Source organism: Stigmatopora nigra, chromosome 3 (assembly GCF_051989575.1).
Source record: "Stigmatopora nigra isolate UIUO_SnigA chromosome 3, RoL_Snig_1.1, whole genome shotgun sequence".
NCBI lineage: Eukaryota > Metazoa > Chordata > Actinopteri > Syngnathiformes > Syngnathidae > Stigmatopora > Stigmatopora nigra.
In genome coordinates this window covers 18,105,259-18,123,576 of record NC_135510.1, presented here as the reverse complement: position 1 = coordinate 18,123,576, position 18,318 = coordinate 18,105,259, and the positions used below count along the sequence as shown (strand labels likewise).

The following is an 18,318-nucleotide window of genomic DNA, read 5'->3' as shown; positions in this document are numbered from 1 at the left end:
GACCAAAAGACCGGCGACCAAAAGACCGGCGACCAAAAGACCGGCGACCAAAAGACCGGCGACCAAAAGACCGGCGACCAAAAGACCGGCGACCAAAAGACCGGCGACCAAAAGACCGGCGATCAAAAGACCGGCGACCAAAAGACCGGCGACCAAAAGACCGGCGACCAAAAGACCGGCGACCAAAAGACCGGCGACCAAAAGACCGGCCACCAAAAGACCGGCCAACAAAAGACCGGCCACCAAAAGACCGGCCACCAAAAGACCGGCCACCAAAAGACCGGCCACCAAAAGACCGGCCACCAAAAGACCGGCCACCAAAAGACCGGCCACCAAAAGACCGGCCACCAAAAGACCGGCCACCAAAAGACCGGCCACCAAAAGACCGGCCACCAAAAGACCGGCCACCAAAAGACCGTCGACCAAAAGACTGCCGACCAAAGTAGTCAACATAGATAAGTATAATTAGCTATGCTTGGTTGTCCTTTGTCTCTCTTTGTGCCTTGCGATTGGCTGCCCAGTTAGCTAGAATAGGCTCCAGCATCCCCCGCGAACCTCGTGAGTACAATCGCTTCATAAAACAAAAGTTTTATCATCCTCCCAAGTAGTTGTTTGCTACTTTGTCGCAACCCGAAGGCGTCTACTGTCAGCATTTGGCCCGGACCACTAACTCGGTCTGTGGAGATAAACCAGGAGCAGTAAAGTAGTCTCCAGATGTCCTGTAGGCCGTTGCAAAAAGCGCTGACTCACGAAATGGCGAGTATGGTCTTATCGGCGGATACCCGACACCCGCCATCCTTTGCAGCACAGCCGTCAAATTGACGCAAAACAAATGCAACCCTGTTATTCGGTATTAGGAAATCTAAAGACCCCCCTAACCCAGCCCCCTACAAAAAAAGTAGATCAGGTGAAGTCAAGCTGTCGACAAGTCACGCTTGGCGTTGATGTACTCCAGCGTCCTTTCGCTATAGGTACAATCTCGTACAGTTATGTGGAATGTACATATCTGGAACATAATCTCGGGATCTGGTTTACAGAAAAAAATTGCTACATGGCAGAAGTCTGTGTTATTTTTTTTTCTGTCTTTGTATACACTGACAGAATTGTACTTTTTACAGTATTTAAATGTCAGTGATGCTATTTTCAGCTGTTTTTGTTTTGGATTTGGCAACTTTGAACTGCATTTATTGTCATTTTCCAAGTATAATGGGATTTAAAGCTTTACCACAAAGTGTACAAATAATAACAACCAAGAAAATACATAAATCTATAAATATTTTAATTATATTGCCCATAAATTAAAGTAAAGATTACATAAGTAGTCAACAACAATAAGTAGTGCAGTGCACAAATAACAACAACAATAAACTAATAAACATGATCAATAAAGAATAATACAAAATTTAAAAATAAATAAATAAGTAGTCATACAACATAAGCATAACAAATAATAATAAATATAAAATCAATAACTAAGTCTTAATTAAATAAGTCAACAACAGCTGAGTAGGACAGTTTACAAATAACAATGATAAACAAACAAACATGATCAATAAAAATATTAAAAATAAACAAATACTCAACATAATACAACAGAAGTAGTCCACAACAAATAATTGTAAATCAATACATGAATTGTCAACAACTTAAATAAGTAAAATCCACAAATAACGAATACTTTTTGTTTAAGGTATTTTTTAAAGCGATTTACATGAGTTTTACATGAGCTTGACTGTCTGGGTACATTGCTTGCTGACACGCTATATTCATATAATGAAAAGTGAAAATACTTCAATATTAGCAGTCAACAATGACTTTTTCGTGTCCGGATTAGAGCCAAAATGGCTTCCACGAGATCGGTTTTACAAAAAAACGTATGTAAAAATATCCTGTACGCAATCTGAAATGAACCAAAAAACGTATAAAGTACGGGAAAACTTATACATTGACAGCTATGTCATTAGTATAAATACTTTTAATAAAAAACTTTTTACAAAAAAAACGTAGTAAAAAAATCCCGGTACAAAAGTTATTATATGGCATATGCAATTTGAAATGAACCAAAAACGTATAAAATACAGGAAAACTTATAATTGACAGTTATGTCATTAGTAAAAAATAATTTTAATAAAAAAACTTTTTACACAAAAACGTACGGAAAAAAATCCCGTACAAAAGTTGTTATACGTCTTACGCAATATGAAATGAACCAAAAATGTATATAAAATTCGGGAAAACGTATAAATTGACAGCTATCTCATTAGTACAAAAATAATTTTTATAAAAACGTTTTTGCAAAAAACGTACGTAAAAACATCCCCGACAAAAGTTGTTATACAGCGTACGCAATTTAAAATGAACCAAAAATGTATAAAATACAGGAAAACTTTTAAATTGACAGCTATGTCATTAGTAAAAAAATAATTTTGATTAAAAAAAATACAAAAAAAACGTACGTAAAAAAATCCCGTACAAAAGTTGTTATACGTCTTACGCAATATGAAATGAACCAAAAATGTATATAAAATTCGGGAAAACTTATAAATTGACAGCTATCTCATTAGTACAAAAATAATTTTTATAAAAACGTTTTTGCAAAAAAAAACGTACGTAAAAACATCCCAGACAAAAGTTGTTATACGGCATACGCAATTAGAAATGAACCAAAAACTGTAAAATTCAGGAATTTTTTAAAATTGACAGCTATGTCATTAGTGAAAAAATAATTTTGATTAAAAAAAAAATACAAAAAAAACGTACGTAAAACAATCTCGTACAAAAGTTGTTATACGGCTTACGCAATTTGAAATGAACCAAAAACGTATAAAATTCAGGATAATAATTTCAATAAAAAAGTTTTTTGGACTTTAGAGGAATTTTGTCAATGGATAAAACAGCTCGGTTTTCAAGTGTACGTATTTGTAGGAAGTATTTCTTTGGTGTACTCCTCATAAAAAAGGGATAGTGGCTGAGAAGACGAAAAAATCCTCCCAATGGTCTCCTCAGGGTTTTCCAAGGCGAAGTGGGACTGGACGTAACGGATAGAACAGATGCCGGCCGTCTCCAGATGGAGCATCTGTGAGCTTTGCTATTGAGTTTCACCATTTGGGATTGAAAAGCTAGCCAGGCCAAAAGTCGCAAACAGGAGTACAAGTTGAGCGCCTCGTTGAAAGATAAGAAGGATGACGGGGGAAATACGGCAAACATCACCTGCACATACTTGCGTTTTTTCCCCCCAAAAGAGTAGAATGCATAAAGTATGGCTTGGGTTTGCTTGAGAAATATCAACAAAAAAAAGCTGTTTTTATTTTTAATCTGCATTTTTTACAGCACTTTGATTCATTCATTTTCTGAACTGCATACAATTAGATTAGAAATAGACTAGATTAGATAACGTCAGATTGGATTAGATAGCGTTAGATTGGATTAGATAATGTTAGATTACATTAGGTTACGTTAGATTATGTTAGATTATGTCAGATTGTTATATTATGTTAGATTATGTTAAATTATGTTAGATTATGTTAGAATGTGTTAGATTATGTTAGAATGTGTTAGATTAGGTTAGTTTACATTGGATTAGATTACATTGGATTATATTAGATTAGATCAGATTATATTATATTAGATTACATTATATTATATTAGATAACATTTTATTAGATTATATGACATTTGATTAGACGACAATAGATTAGATGACATTAGATTAGATAAAATTAGATTAGATGACATTAGATTATATTAGATTAGATGACATTAGATTATATTAGATTAGATGACATTAGATTAGGTTATAAAACATTAGATTAGATGATATTAGATTAGATGACATTAGATTAGATGACATTAGATTAGATGACATTAGATCACTTTAGATGACTGACATTAGATTACAGTAGATAACATCATGAAGAAACTACAAAATCCTCATCAGACCCCCCCTGCTGGCCAGATTTCCACCCTTTATCAGACCACTTCTGGTCCACGAGCCTTATATTGCATACAGTAACCCCCCATGAAAAAGCACTTTCCCCCACAACTCCTCTAGCACCTCCTTAGCGCCTGAGCAACAGACACGATCGCCACAAACACACGCACACACGCACACACACACACGCACACACACACACGCACACACGCACGCACGATCTCCTCTGCCTCACTCTCTTGATGCTGCAATCTGATTGGTCCAAATCCGCACTCGCGGCTCCCCCTTGAGCGCAACTCGCTCCCTCATTTAGTTGCAGTCGCACTACCTGCCTCGCACTCGAACTCGAGTGGACCTCACCTGAGGGGGGTCCGCGATGCGCGTGCACACACTGCGCGACGATGGCAATATTTGGCATGCTTTTGCACCCCAGGCGCAATTTTAGGAGCCGCCAGGTGGTGTGAGACGACCCCCCCAAAACCGACACCGGAACGACCACCAAGCATGGATTGTCTACTTCTTCTCATTTGGGGTCTACCGATGCCGCGGGTGGGGGGCTGCACCCCGGCGAGGTTGATCTCCACCTTGTTGACCTGGAACCTCATTAAGGTATTTAAAATGTCACATTTTGGGGGTTTTGGGGGGTCTACAACTCATTTAAAGTTTTGTTTGAGAGGGACGACTACCGCAAATAATCGATTTATGGTTAAAATATACTTTAAAGATATTTAAATTTGTATACATGTTGTATTTGAGCTTGTAAATAGCAAATGTTGGTGTTCATGTTTAGGTATTTAATGTATGGACATTATTTTAGCATAAAATTAACATTTTAGAAGTTAATATCATCGCAGTGGGACAAAACATTCACATGGGATAGGCTCCAGCACCCCTGGCGACCCTTGTGAGGGTAAAGTGGTGCAGAAAATGAAGGAATGGAAATTTTTTGATGGAAAAAAGTTAAAATATTGCATTTTTTAATGATTTTTTTTCATTTAAATAAAAAGAAGAGAGTAAATATGTTTAACAAATAAAATCTATATTTTTTTACTTTTTAAAAATTAAATAAAACGTTTTTGGGGGATTTATTTTGTCATTTTTAAATCTATAAAAACATTCATTTAATTAGATAGCAAATATAAAAAAATGAATGAAAAATTATTGATTTAATTGATTTTTTTCCTCTTAAAGGGCGACATTTTTAAATATTCTCTGTATAATTATTAATAATAATCATTATTTGGATTTTAACATGAAGCATGAAGTCACCATTTATGTTATTTATGCACTACATAGTGAATCTTTAAATCTATTATAATAACAATAAAAGCATTCAATTCATTTTTTGCATCACCTGTTGCTCTACCTGTCTACTAGTATTTTTTTTATATATATATTTTTTGTGTTCTTTTTTGCAGACTCTGCACATTTGCTGCACTCACGCTTCCCTGCACAGCGTGTCAACAAACCACTTCTCTTCTTCCCCCTCCAACGGTCACGGTTTCAATCACGGTGAGGCTGCATTTGTTGTTGTCCAGCTTGCTTGACTGATTTCACTTTTACGCTGAGAAACCCAACACGCCAAATATAAATAAATATCCAAGAAAATGACCTAAATGATGATCAAAAACACATGATTGGAAAAATGGATTTCAAATCAACGCAAAAAATTATGTCGTCACTAAAGTTTATTAGTCATTTATTACTTATTTATTTATTTATTTTATAGTCATTTATTCATTTTATGTCATTCTAAAGGTTGCAGGGGGTGCTGGAGTCTATCCCAGCTGAGTTCCTCCCACCCAGGAATCAGTGGCGAGCCAATCACGTGCGACTAACAACCAATTTCTCATAGCTAGGGAGGATTTAGCATATAATTAGCTTAGCATACATATTTTGGGTATTTGGGGGAAACCAGAGTAACCCAGAGAAAACCCACACTAGCCCAGGGAGAACATTCAAACTGGGATCGAACCCCGACCCCAGAACTGCGAGCCCAAACACACTAACCACTTACGCACCGTGTTAACATTAAATTTTGACCTATTTTTCAAAACTAGGTCAATTCGGCTCTAAAATTAGAAATTAGATTCATTATTTATATCGATAAAAATATTTTTGCTTATTTTTGTACTTTTAAGGAATCAATCTGACCTAATACTGATTGGCTTCCCTCAAAACCAGGACCAATTACACTTAATGACAAATCTAATAAACTCAAGACTTGCCACTTTGCTTGTATTATTTTATATAAATATTCTGCTTTTGGACCATCAACACAAAATGACATAACACAGTTATGTTATTGTCCAATAAGAGCAACTATATCCCTTTTCCGTCAAAGTGCAGTAACCTGATTCTTTAGGTGTGGCAAGTAGGAACTTTCTAAGCAACAACAAACAAATAGCCTGTCTGTAAAACCCTGTAGGAAAAGTGCTTTGTACCATTTGTCCCTTCAAAGTAACACATTTGTTTGTACTCCCTATTAAAACCATGAATATGGAGGTGAAAATTATGAACCAGAGGTGGCTTATATGCGAGAAATTGTAAAATTCAACGATTTTAAGGCAATTTTGACGGTACGGCTTATACATGGATGCGACTTATATGCGAGAAAATACGATATACCATATTTTCACGACTATAAGGCGCACCGCATTATAAGGCGCACCCTCAACGAATGACATTTTTCCATATATAAGGCGCACTGGATTATAAGGCGCACTGTCTATTATGGAGAAAATGGAAGACTTTTAAGTGCGCCTTATAGTCGTGAAAATACGGTAATTGCTCTTGACTTCCAGGTATGAAGCACTCACTCACTACACAGTCACCTCTAGAGCCAGCCATTTTGGATTTTTTTGTACAAAATCTTGCAGTGGGGGAGGAGCTACATGATGAAATATTTTGTAAACTAAGATGGCATCTGCATATTTAACAGTATTGTTTCACTTCAGGCGTTTGTGTTTTTTTAATATCCGACAGTGGTGGTTTTTCGTTTTCGGTTTTCTGTTTTTTCCATATATAAGGCGCACTGTCTATTTTGGAGAAAATTGAAGACTTTTAAGTGCGCCTTATAGTCGTGAAAATACGGTACCTTAAAATTTGGTGATTGAAACATGTACAGTCCAAACCTTTTTTGTACTGTGTTTCCTCTAGACTACGCCTTTGCCACCCCCGTGGAGGTAGACGCTCAGGGTCGATACCTGAGCCACGACGTGAGCCGATCCGGTCGTCGCAGCAGGAGATCCCTGTCCCGGTCCTCGTCTTTGCACTACCGCCTCTCTGTCTTTGGCCGGGACGTGCATTTAGACCTGCAGCCCTCCACGGTCGTCGGTCCAGGGTTCTCGGTGCAGACTCTGGATTCGAACGGAGTTGCCACGGTATCCACGGGTGACAGTTTCCATGACTGCTTGTATCAGGGATTTATCCGGGACTTGTCGTCCTCTTCGGCGGCGATTTCAACTTGTTCGGGGCTGGTAAGTCAGTTTATATTCTTCTGTTTGGGTTGTGCAATTTGTTGTGGCTGTTCGAAGTTACACTGCCTACTAGTGGTCTGGCATGCACAGCATAGCAGGCATTGAGTATCTACATAAAACAGTGGTGTGTCTAAAGAATTTACGATTAGTGCATTAGATCCCGTGCTGGTAATTTTGGGTTTGAATAACAATCGTAAATTAAATGCTTAAAGCACATTGTTTATAGAAGTAAGCATATTTTCCATAACAATGATTCAAATTATGTCTATCATTTGCAAACAAGTCCCTGTAAACACATCATAAAAGCCAAGCACATATTGAAGGCACATTTACTTATTGATTTATACATTTATTTATTTATTTTTGATATTTATTTTAAGATTTTGTTATTAATTTATTAATGTTTTTAAATATGATTTATTAATATATTTAAATATTAATTTATTAATTTTAAAATGTCTTTAAATATTAATTTATATATTTTTTAAATTTATTTCAATATTAATTTAAAAAACATACTTTAATTTATTAATGTTTTAATTTATTTACATATTAATTTATTAATTGTAAAATGTATTTAAATATTATTTTATTAATTTTAAAATGTATTTAAATATTAATTTATTAATTTTAAAATGCATTTAAATATTAATTTATCAATTTTAACATGTATTTCAATATTGATTTATTAATTTAATTTATTAATTTATTAATTATTATTGTATTTAATTTATTGAAATATTAATTTATTATTATTTTTCATTCATTTAAATATTTTTAAATATTAATTTATCAATCAATGTATGAATTTATTTGCATACATTTTTTATTTAGATATTTATTAATTAACTTATTTACTACCTATTTATTCATGTCTAAAATGTCTTTTTCTGTGTCTGTATTCTCACCCTCTTGCTACTATGTCCACAAAATTTCCCGAATACATGATAAATAAAGTTAGCTCATCTAATCATTTTAAGGAACAACAAAATGGCCATCTATTGAACCCCTGTCAGCAACTAAGCACTTTCAAGGAGATTTCTATCATCAACCAAAGATGAACCTTGATATTATCGTTCATGATAGACTTTGTGAAGCTCATTCATGCTTTTATACAGCTCTTCTAACAAGAATCCTTGGATTAGGCTACAAAATAGGGAGTGACTACATTCGAGGCCGGCACAGAGGGGGGATTAAGGTGGGATCAGAAACAACGCGGCCGTGGAAGAAAGCCACATGAGAGGGAAGAAAAGAGGGTGACATCATCAATGGCCAACCAACGAAAGGGAGTGAGGGGAAAGTGTTGTGCCGGGCTAATGCCGAGCCATTGTCCGGCCTTGGTAGCTCCCGGGGAAGCCGTAGCGTCTCTTTTCAACCACGGACTGTTCATGTCAAAGGGCTTTGGAGGGAAGGGGGGTGCTGGAGAGGGGGTCCAAAATAGGGTTCATGCAAGCCAAGAGGAGAAAGGATAGTATAAGAGCTCCTAGTTCTTCATGTTATTGTCTTTTCGAGAGTCAGATGGGGATGCTGGACTTGAACCAATTCGGGAAGTAACAGATGGAAGTGTAGCAAATGAGAACGAATTAAGAGCAGGGATTTGATCCCGTGGATCTTTGGTGATTGTGCGGACTTTGTGATTATTTTGGGTGTTGCTTTAAAGCTGGGCTGGGGAACGTTAAAGAGTCTTAAAAAATTCAGATTTTTCTTTTAATGTTGTTTTTTGAGAGTTATAATACTTCGAAAAGTCAAAATATTTAGTTTTTTGGGGGAATTTTGCCACTTTTAAAAGGAAAACATTCTAATGTACAGTGTTCCCTCGGTTATCGCAGTTAATGGGGACCGGGACCACCAGCGATAAGTGAATTTCCGCAAAGTAGGGATTCCCCTTCAAAAGTGCTTAATTTGAATTTAATTCCATTTTTTTAAATTTTTTAAATTATTTTTTTTTATTATTATTATTATTTTTTACCCCCCTGTATACATTACACCATATAGAATACGGGTAGAGAGAGTGAAATTCATGTTATAACAAAAATAAAACTGTAAAATATGTTGTTTCAATGTAATATTTGTATTTTTTTTTCCCAAAAAAATCAGCGAAGCTCTGAGTCCGCGGTAGCTGAACCGCGAAGTAGCGAGGGAGCACTGTATATATATTTTTGGGAAATTTTGCCACTTTTAAAGGGAAAAAAACTTTTGATGACACTTTTATGTAGTTGGTTATCAATGAGAATGGATTTTAGAAGGTTAGGTTAGAACTTTATTTAATTTCTTGGTTGCAGTAGCAAGACAGACAAAAGACACGGAAGACGTTGTAGAGCTAGTTAAAAAACTGGAGCCACATACAGAAAGTCCACAAGGTGGGGACCTTCTGTAGATTTAGACGCAGGTTACTGCATTTTTAAAGAAGTCTAATTTTAGATATAATATTTAGATTTTTTTAAATAAATGGATTAAAATAACTGGATTAAAATCCCTGAATATTCCGTTATTTATAGATCTAAAATGTTTATTTTAGCTATTTTAAATATTTTTTTAGATTTTAGAAAATGATTTTTGAACTAAAAACACAGAAATTATTAATTATAAAATGTCAACTATTGATTTAAAAGGGGGAAATTAAGAAATTGAATATACATCTATACTCTTCATTTTAATTTGATCCTAAAACAGAAAGTCGGCACTCATCATTTACTTTCCCCGGCCACACAAAATGATGCAGCGGGCCACATTTGGCCCCCGGGCCGCCACTTTGACACATGTAGTCTAAAGCAACTCTGCTCTGTCTCCATATTTGAGGTCACAGGTTAGTGGCGAGCCATAGGTTGCCTACCCATACTTCAAAGTTTCGGTGCTTGAATGAAGTGAACTTGCCAGCGGAGCTCTCAAACTTGTTGAATCAACACAATTTGCATGTTAGAGGAGAGTTTTTTGGGGGGTTTACGAGACAAGTCGGAACACCAAACTGAAGTGGAGTGCGTGATGTGGCATGACGGTGTGAATCCAACCTCTTAGCCTTTCCTATTGTGCTTTCTTCCACCCCCTGTTTGCATCGTTAACACTTCTTCAGGTCGCTTTTGCCAGATCACAGACTCAGGCCATTTTGTTGGGTTGTTTTTGGGCTAAACTGCACCTTTTTGATGAAAGGTTTAGAGCAGGAAAACCTCAGTTGTTGAACTTCCTAATCTATTAAAAAACTACCGTATTTTCACGACTATAAGGCGCACTTAAAAGTGTTACATTTTCTCCAAAATAGACAGTGCGCCTTATAATACAGTGCGCCTTATAATACAGTGCGCCTTATAATACAGTGCACCTTATAATACAGTGCGCCTTATATATGGAAAAAAACAGAAAACCAAAAAACGAAAAACCACCACTGTCGGACATTAAAAAAACACAAACGCCTGAACTGAAACAATACTGTTAAATATGCAGATGCCATATTAGTTTACAACATCTTCCATCATATAGCTCCTCCCCCACTGCAATATTTTATACCAAAAATTCCAAAACATCAACAATGGCTGGCTCTAGAGGTGACTGTAAAGTAGTGAGTGCTTCATACCCGCAAGTCAATGGCAATTACCGTATTTTCACCACTATAAGGCATACTTAAAAGTCTTACATTTTCTCCAAAATAGACGCGCCTTATAACACAGTGCACATTATAATACAGTGCGCCTTATAATACAGTGCGCCTTATAATACAGTGCGCTTTATAATACAGTGCACCTTATAATACAGTGTGCCTTATAATACAGTGCGCCTTATAATACAGTGCACCTTATAATACAGTGCGCCTTATAATACAGTGCACCTTATATATGGAAAAAATGTCATTCATTGAGTGTGCGCCTTATAATGCGGTTCGCCTTATAGTCGTGAAAATACGGTACTCGGGACAATTCTTAAAAATATTCCAGATTATTTTAAATGACTTGATATGAAGGTTGAGATATGTGAAGAAGAACCCACAATAACTCAGGTTCAAGTGACATATGATAGACTGATCTGAAACCAGTATTTGGCCTATTTGTACCTGTCCACTTTGCCATGAACAAATTGGCCTGTTGCCACGCTATGGTGGTCCGCTAGCTGACAGTGATGTAGTGCCAACTGTTAGATGCCATCTTAAGGGGAAGAAAGGGGGGTACGTGGTTGGGTTGTTAGAATGGCTGAGCCATGCTGGGTGTTTGTGTCTTTTTACATGTTTCTCACACAAGACAAATGGGTTCTACGAAGGACCTCAAGTGGATGCAAACTGGAGCCATAAATCAAAACCTGACCCACAATAATAGGGGTACGTTGTCAAAATAAAGTATTATACTTTATTTATTTATTTTTTACAGAGTTGTTTTGCCCTTTAGTGCCTGGTGGAAAGAGTTTTTTTAGGTCCCGGGTTGGTGTATATGCAAAAAAATCTATACCGTATTTTCACGACTATAAGGCGCACTTAAGTCTTAAATTTTCTCCAAAATAGACAGTGCGCCTTATAATCCAGTGCGCCTTATATATAGAAAAAAACAGAAAACCACCACTGTCGGATATTAAAAAAACACAAATGCCTGAACTGAAACAATACTGTTACAATACTGCAGATGCCATCTTAGTTTACAAAATCTTCCATCAAATAGCTCCTCCCCCACTGCAAGATTTTATACAAACAAATCCAAAACATCAACAATGGCTGGCTCTAGAGGTGACTGTGAAGTAATGAGTACTTCATACCTGGAAGTCAATAGCAATTGCCGTATTTTCACCACTATAAGGCGCACTTAAAAGTCTTAAATTTTCTCCAAAATAGACGGTGCGTCTTATAATCCAGTGCACTTTATATATGGAAAAAATGTCATTCATTGAGGGTGCGCCTTATAATGCGGTGCGCCTTATAGTCGTGAAAATACGGTAGATTTAAAGTAAAGGTGAGTTAAGTATAAGATATCTGGTTATCTGGCGATCCAGACAAAGTTGAAGATGGCTTTTAGAAAAATGGCATGTCAAGTTTTGTTAGAGTTTTGGGTCAAGGTGTGTATTTATTAGTGTTTTTTTGCCTCTTGTGTCCCTCTGGGCTTCCCTTACTCTTGTAACCATCTGTGGGTGTTTTGGTAATCAGCTCTTAGGTGTCTATTTAAACCCGTGTGTTTGCGGGTCAATGCCGAAACGCCTGCTTTGTTTAATTATATATGTTTATATGAAGCATTTTTGCTAATTTTTTGGTTCGTAGGCTAGCAAAAGTCGAGACTAGCTGTAACAATAATAATAATATACAGATTTTATGAATAATTAGTCGAAAAAAAGATACTATTGTGAATTACATAGCTATTTTGACTGTTAGCATGCTGAGCTAGCACTGCTTTAAAACAGTATTTCAAGTATATTGTGGTCTTCATTGGCTCTCCTGTTAAATTGTGATTATTTTTCTTGCATTTATCATTGTTTCTATTCCAACCCTGTTCGAGTATTACAATAAGACATTGTCTTCAAGCAATTTGAACAGATTTATCCTAACAAACCCACACAAAGAAGCATCGTTAGCCCTTTTCAGAACACATTGGGGTCTTTACAAATGGAAATAAGCCTTAATTCACTTTGACTTTTCCCATTTGTAAACATGGAACTGGAAGTAACGCCTTAGCGTTAATGCTAAAGTCATGTTAATGACGATTAGCTTCTTAACACAAAAGTCAATCAAACAAAAATGACAGACGTCACACATGCACGCCTTTGCTAATTAACCCAAGGAAAAATAATTATCGGCGTAAACATGATGTATTATTTTCCAGTCTTTATTTCTGAGTCAACATCTTCGTGTCTCTTTGCTCTTCTAAATATAATATTACCACCTTGTGCTTAGTCCTCTTACAAGACCCATAATTCTTCTGGGTCACATGACTCCTCACAGATGTGCAGTAATCACCGGTTTGAGGCTTTTGGCCACTCAACTCCCCTTTGCCCTCGGTCCTTCTACCTTGTCTTTAAAGGCATGTAAGCACTTAGTCATTTGCGTCATAATTTCATGGTAGGGAACTTTAAAAGTGGTTTCGTTTATATAGGGTTAGTTTAGCATACATGGGCTTATATGTGAAATCTGCTCCAAATAGTTGATGTATTCAGATTCAAGATGAAGCTGTTGAAAATATTGTTTTGTAGTTATTTCCATTTTGACCCAAAAAACAGTTTTAGGGAGCTTTTTCTATTATTAGCTATTTTTCGACCTTTAAGAATACCACATTGCCCCGAATATAAGACGACCCTCATTTAAGACGTCTTTGTCAAGACTCACAGTTGAAAAAAATACTTTTTAATACCAACTTTAATTTTTTATACACCAAAAAAATGTCAGTACATCTGAAACAAATGATCATAACAATATACAGGGTGTCTCAAAAAATGTGCTCACTTTTAGAATAAAATGTACTCACTTTTAGAATGAGTGGTCATTCTAAAAAAAGGTACTCACTTTTAGAATGAGTGGTCATTCTAAAAAAATGTACTCACTTTTAGAATAAAATGTACTCACTTTTAGAATGACTGGTCATTCTAAAAAAATGTACTCACTTTTAGAATAAAATATACTCACTTTTAAAATGACTGGTCATTCTAAAAGGGAGTACATTTTATTCTAAAAGTGAGTACATTTTTTGAGACACCCTGTGTTGCACACAAAAAACATGAATATTTTTGCCTCATTTAAATCATGCAAAAACGTATTTACTTATTCACTTACTTAACAATATCTGAACATTTAAATATGTAAAAAAAAAGTCACATCTGTAAATTAATGCCTTTTGATCTTTAAAATATAAATGAACCAATCTACTGCGATCAAACAACAAAATTACAATAACTGCATTCACTTTAAACATATCTGGCGCCATCTATCATTATGAATGTATATAATGTCTAGACCCCCAAATCAGGACGACTGACAACTTTTCAATCTTATTTAAATGCAAAAAAAACATCGTCTTATATTCGGGCCAATTTGGTAATAATTTACCCTTGCTATCACCACCATTATTATTATTATCTACTATTGTCCTACCCTCTTACTTATCAACCTCTCTACTTACTAACTTACCAAATCACTTACCGACTTATTTAGCCGGGATGTCCCAATCCAATAACTTGATCGAAAATGAATGACACTAGTGAAAAACATCATTTTTTGGGGCGATTACACAATATAACGCTAACATCTCTACTTTAGTTGACACAATGTGACGTTTGGGCTTGTTACATCCAGTCCAGTAAGTGAGTGAAAGTAACACCCATCCACCCACACACGCCTTCTCGCCTTCAAGCTAGATGACGGCACTTAGTTGGCGACGTCTTAGTCCCCAAAATTTATGTTTGGAGAGGCAAAGAAAAACATTTGTCTTAAATGGCTGACATTCGGGGCAAACTGAAATACTTTGTACTCTTACAAAAACAAAACAAAACATGAAAACCATAAAAAAAACTAAAAAAATACTTAAAACACAACCACAAAACTTAAAAACCATAAAACAACTAAAAAATACTTAAACCACAACCACAAAACAACACAATACTACAAAACAAAACAACACAATACCACAAAACAAAAACACTCAATCAACCCATTTCAATATGACTTTTGAAGCATGTTAATTTCCTAATCCAAAATCCCCTTACCTTAACTTACCCATTACTAAACCGCCAACTAGTCTAGCCCATCTCTTTGATTTTTACAAGACGAAGACAACTTAAACAAGTTCTGACATTTTAAAACGACAGTTTCCCATCTTTAACGATGTTAATTGTACCTTAAGATAGAAAATACTAATACTTTTAAAGACTTTTAAAGTCGTGTAGTATCGCTGGAGGGTGAGGGAAAGTTTCCTAGGAATGATGACAGTGATATTACTTGACGAGGGTTGTAAAAAAAACTCCAGACCAGGATGAAAAGATGAGCAAATAAAAAGTGCCCTGACCTTTCCTCTCTGTTCAACGTTGAGTTATATTCCATGACACCGCCATCGTAAATAATGCACCTTAGATAAAATAGATTGCTGTATGAATTATCTCCATTGGTCTTACATATTTTTAGATTAGATTAGATTAGAATTTCATTTCGTAGTCGGGAAATTTCCTTGGTTGCAGTAGCAAGACAGACACAGAAAACATTGTAGAGCTAGTTAAAAAAACTGGAGCCACACATAGGAAGTCCACAAGATGACGACCTTCTGCAGACTGAGTTTTAAAGTATCTTCATTAAAGTTTTTCATTCGATTTCTCCGACAAGCCTGTGAGAAATGTTCAATATGCTGATGCCATCTTAGTTTACAATATCTTCCATGTCAAAGCAAGATTTTGTACAAAAAAATCCCAACAGATCAACACAGGCTGGCTCTAGAGGTGACTGTGTAGTTCCCTTCAGTTCCCATCATAACAATATTATATCAAAATCAATCATTTTTTTAATGAAATGACTAAAAAAGGCAGTCATTTCCATTTATTTTGTCATTTTTAAATCGGAATTATTTATGCCCCACCACAAAGCTCCTCCTCCACTGCAAGATTTTCTACCAAAAAATTCCAACACATAAACCAGGGCTGGCTCTAGAGGTGACTGTGTAGTTCCCTTCAAAAAGTGATTGTTTCAGTTACGTCTACCAAAATTAATGTACTCATGAATTGATATAAAATATTCTTAGTTTACAATATCTTCCAACACAAAGCTCCTCCTCCACTGCAATATTTAGTACACAAAAATCATACATTTAAACAAGGGCTGGCTCTAGAGGTGACTGTGTAGCTCCCTTCAAAAAGACTGCAAAATTAGCCAAATCACTTTCATACCTGGAACTCAATACCAATTAGCATAGGTGAACTCCCATCTCTGAATCTCTTGGCCAATCATCTTAAAGCTGGCTTTTGAACGAACAAAAATAGAAAAATATGTTTTGTCGTTTACCTTCAACCAGCACAAGGGTACTAAAGTCGGCTATAATTTTACATAGGTACATGTATATGTTCATTAACATAAATATGTATATGTTCATTAACATGAATATGTATATGTTCATTAGCATGAATATGTATATGTTCATTAACATAAATATGTTTATGTTCATTAACCTGAATATGTTTATGTTCATTTACAATGTAAATGAACATAAACATATTCAGGTTAATGAACATAAACATATTTATGTTAATGAACATATACATATTTGTTCTAATGAACATATACATATTCATGTAAATTTTACATGAATATGTATATGTTCATTAGAACAAATATGTATATGTTCATTAATATGTACTGTCCCTTTTTAAATATATTAAACCCAAATACAAAAAAATCAATGTGGAAACCCCCATTTTTTTCAGAACGTGAAATGTAGGCTAGAGGAAGTTTACGTTCCACACAAATGAGAAACATTCTCAAAGCGGCCGCTCTCACAGCGAGCCCTGTCGTGTTTTGACAACAGCAGCTCCTCTTTTGTCCGTCTTGTGTTTATTTTGCAATCTGCTCGTCGACTGTGTCAGACACAGACGCACACAGACACTCGAACTGAGGCCAAAGCTCAGTGGGTCAGTGGGTTGATTTGTGTGTGTGTGTGTTTACGTCTTCTAGGCTGTCCCCACCTTTGCAATCCTGATGGGAATGAGTGGAAATAGACAATAAATTGCTTCCCCTACCCCATATTTAAATGTTTAACAACTTAACACGGACATGGAAGATTAAACAAGAGAAATCGAGATTAAGTGTATGCCTGTGCTAAGGTGCTAGTGTCAAAAAAATCAAAATAACTGTATTTGGGAAATTTGGCATGTACAAAACTATTTTAGCACTCAAATCTGGCTGTTTTATTTTATTATTGTTTTTACAAGTGTATTGTTTTTTCATCTTGAACAATTCATCAGGGACCGCCCACAGTTTTTGGTGATTCTGGTTGTGACGTTACAGGCGGATTCTGGTTGTCACGTTACAGGCGGATTCTGGTTGTGACGTTACAGGCGGATTCTGGTTGTGACGTTACAGTTGGATTCTGGTTGTGACATTAGAGTCAGATTCTGGTTGTGACGTCACCACAATCAGATTCTGGTTGTGACGTCACCACAATCAGATTCTGGTTGTGACGTCACCACAATCGGATTCTGGTTGTGACGTCACCACAATCAGATTCTGGTTGTGACGTCGCCACAATCGGATTCTGGTTGTGACGTCACCACAATCAGAATCTGGTTGTGACGTCACCACAATCGGATTCTGGTTGTGACGTCACCACAATCGGATTCTGGTTGTGCCGTCACCGCATTCGCATTCTGGTTGTGACGTCACCGCATTCGCATTCTGGTTGTGACGTCACCGCAATCGGATTCTGGTTGTGACGTCACCGCAATCGGATTCTGGTTGTGACGTCACCGCAATCGGATTCTGGTTGTGACGTCACCGCAATCGGATTCTGGTTGTGACGTCACCGCAATCGGATTCTGGTTGTGACGTCACCGCAATCGGATTCTGGTTGTGACGTCACCGCAATCGGATTCTGGTTGTGACGTCACCGCAATCGGATTCTGGTTGTGACGTCACCGCAATCGGATTCTGGTTGTGACGTCGCCTCAATCGGATTCTGGTCGTGACGTCGCCACAATCGGATTCTGGTCGTGACGTCGCCACAATCGGATTCTGGTCGTGACGTCGCCACAATCGGATTCTGGTCGTGACATCGCCACAATCGGATTCTGGTCGTGACGTCGCCACAATCGGATTCTGGTCGTGACGTCGCCACAATCGGATTCTGGTTGTGACGTCGCCACAATCGGATTCTGGTTGTGACGTCACCACAATCGGATTCTGGCTGTTCCTCGTTCTGAGCCTCTTTTGAACAAAAATATATTTTTTAATCATTCGAGTGATTTTGAAAATTAAAA

General features: G+C 36.5%; 1 protein-coding gene across 1 annotated transcript in view; it reads left to right on the top strand.

Moving 5' to 3' along the window:
* Window positions 1–4,244: 4,244 nt before the first annotated feature.
* The window catches only part of adamts18 (ADAM metallopeptidase with thrombospondin type 1 motif, 18), a 58,758-nt gene continuing 44,684 nt past the window's right edge, over window positions 4,245–18,318 (top strand). The window contains exons 1-3 of the mRNA XM_077714184.1: window positions 4,245–4,540; window positions 5,350–5,443; window positions 7,091–7,410. Coding sequence (XP_077570310.1) covers window positions 4,436–4,540; window positions 5,350–5,443; window positions 7,091–7,410 — 519 coding nt within the window. The 5' untranslated portion in view covers window positions 4,245–4,435. The remainder of the gene's footprint in view (window positions 4,541–5,349; window positions 5,444–7,090; window positions 7,411–18,318) is intronic.